Raw genomic sequence first — 1014 nt, 5'->3', positions numbered from 1 at the left:
AACAACGGCGTCCATTGTCAGACTTTGATATGTGTGTGAAATGTGTGCTTTTTTTTTTTTTTTTTTTGGGCGCCGTATTCCCCCGCACAACAATCTGAGCCTCTCAAGTCAATGCTCAATTGTAACCCCCGGCCTTCGTTTTGAAGGAGCTCTTCGTTTGCATTCATGCCGTGATGGATAAAATAAGAGAGAAGAAATATTTCGACATAGCAGCACAATCTTCCGCCTCCGTGAGCGCTGCGACCGATGGTCTACGACGTGAAGGCCGGCGCCGGCTCCTGACCAAGACTGTGCACAGCAGACCAGCGAGGTGAAGGCCGGAGAAGCTGCCGAGCATGTCTGCTTTTGTCTATTGTTCTATCCCTTCCTTGTCCAGTGAGACGCCACGTTCCAACCGGCAACGCGTCTCCACCAGGCCGCGCCACTTCTTGTGCCCTTGCGCCTCTTGTTCCGTGCCAGGAGCTCCGAGGAATTCCTCCCGCTTCTATCACCAGCCCCCCTCGAGAGCCAAGCTCAGCGCACGCAGCTGCAGTTCGCCGCCGACAGCTTGGGCACGATCTGCCAGTTGTTGGTGACGTCCATGAAGGCCACGTTCTCGTAGCTGGTGGGCCGGCAGCACGGGTGGTTGCTGACCCGTCCGTGGGCGCTGTGAGCGATGCGCTTGTGCTTGAGCAGGGAGGTCAGGGTGACGTCGTAGTTGTTGCGGTGTTGCTGGCACGAGCCGCTGCAGTAGAAGAACGTGATCCATTCTTCGGAGTCGAAGCCCAGGCCCAAGTCCCGCACGCGCACCCTCAGGCTCTGGCGGCTGCAACCCTTCTCCCCGTCGCTGTTCTTGTCCTTCCCCCGGTTGCCAGACTTCTTGTTCTTTTTCGTCCTTGCTGAGGCTTCCGGGGAGCGCTCCAAGCGACGGACGCCCATCAGTTCGTCGTCATTGTGCCCTTCCAGGGTTGCATTTTCTAAAGAGAAATGTGGAGAGGTTTATTTATTATCATTCATAATTTCTATAATAAAAAA

General features: G+C 55.3%; 1 protein-coding gene across 1 annotated transcript in view; it reads right to left on the bottom strand.

Moving 5' to 3' along the window:
• Window positions 1-348: 348 nt before the first annotated feature.
• LOC108789040 (glial cell line-derived neurotrophic factor-like) overlaps window positions 349-1014 on the bottom strand; it is a 39378-nt gene continuing 38712 nt past the window's right edge. Inside the window, exon 5 of the mRNA XM_018558964.1 lies at window positions 349-956. Within this exon, the coding sequence (XP_018414466.1) occupies window positions 514-956 (443 nt within the window). The 3' untranslated portion in view covers window positions 349-513. The remainder of the gene's footprint in view (window positions 957-1014) is intronic.

Source organism: Nanorana parkeri, unplaced genomic scaffold, assembly GCF_000935625.1.
Source record: "Nanorana parkeri isolate BGI_ZX_2015 unplaced genomic scaffold, ASM93562v1 scaffold371, whole genome shotgun sequence".
Lineage (NCBI taxonomy): Eukaryota > Metazoa > Chordata > Amphibia > Anura > Dicroglossidae > Nanorana > Nanorana parkeri.
The sequence above is the reverse complement of the archived record's forward strand: the minus strand, read 5'-3'. Positions and strand labels throughout refer to the sequence as shown.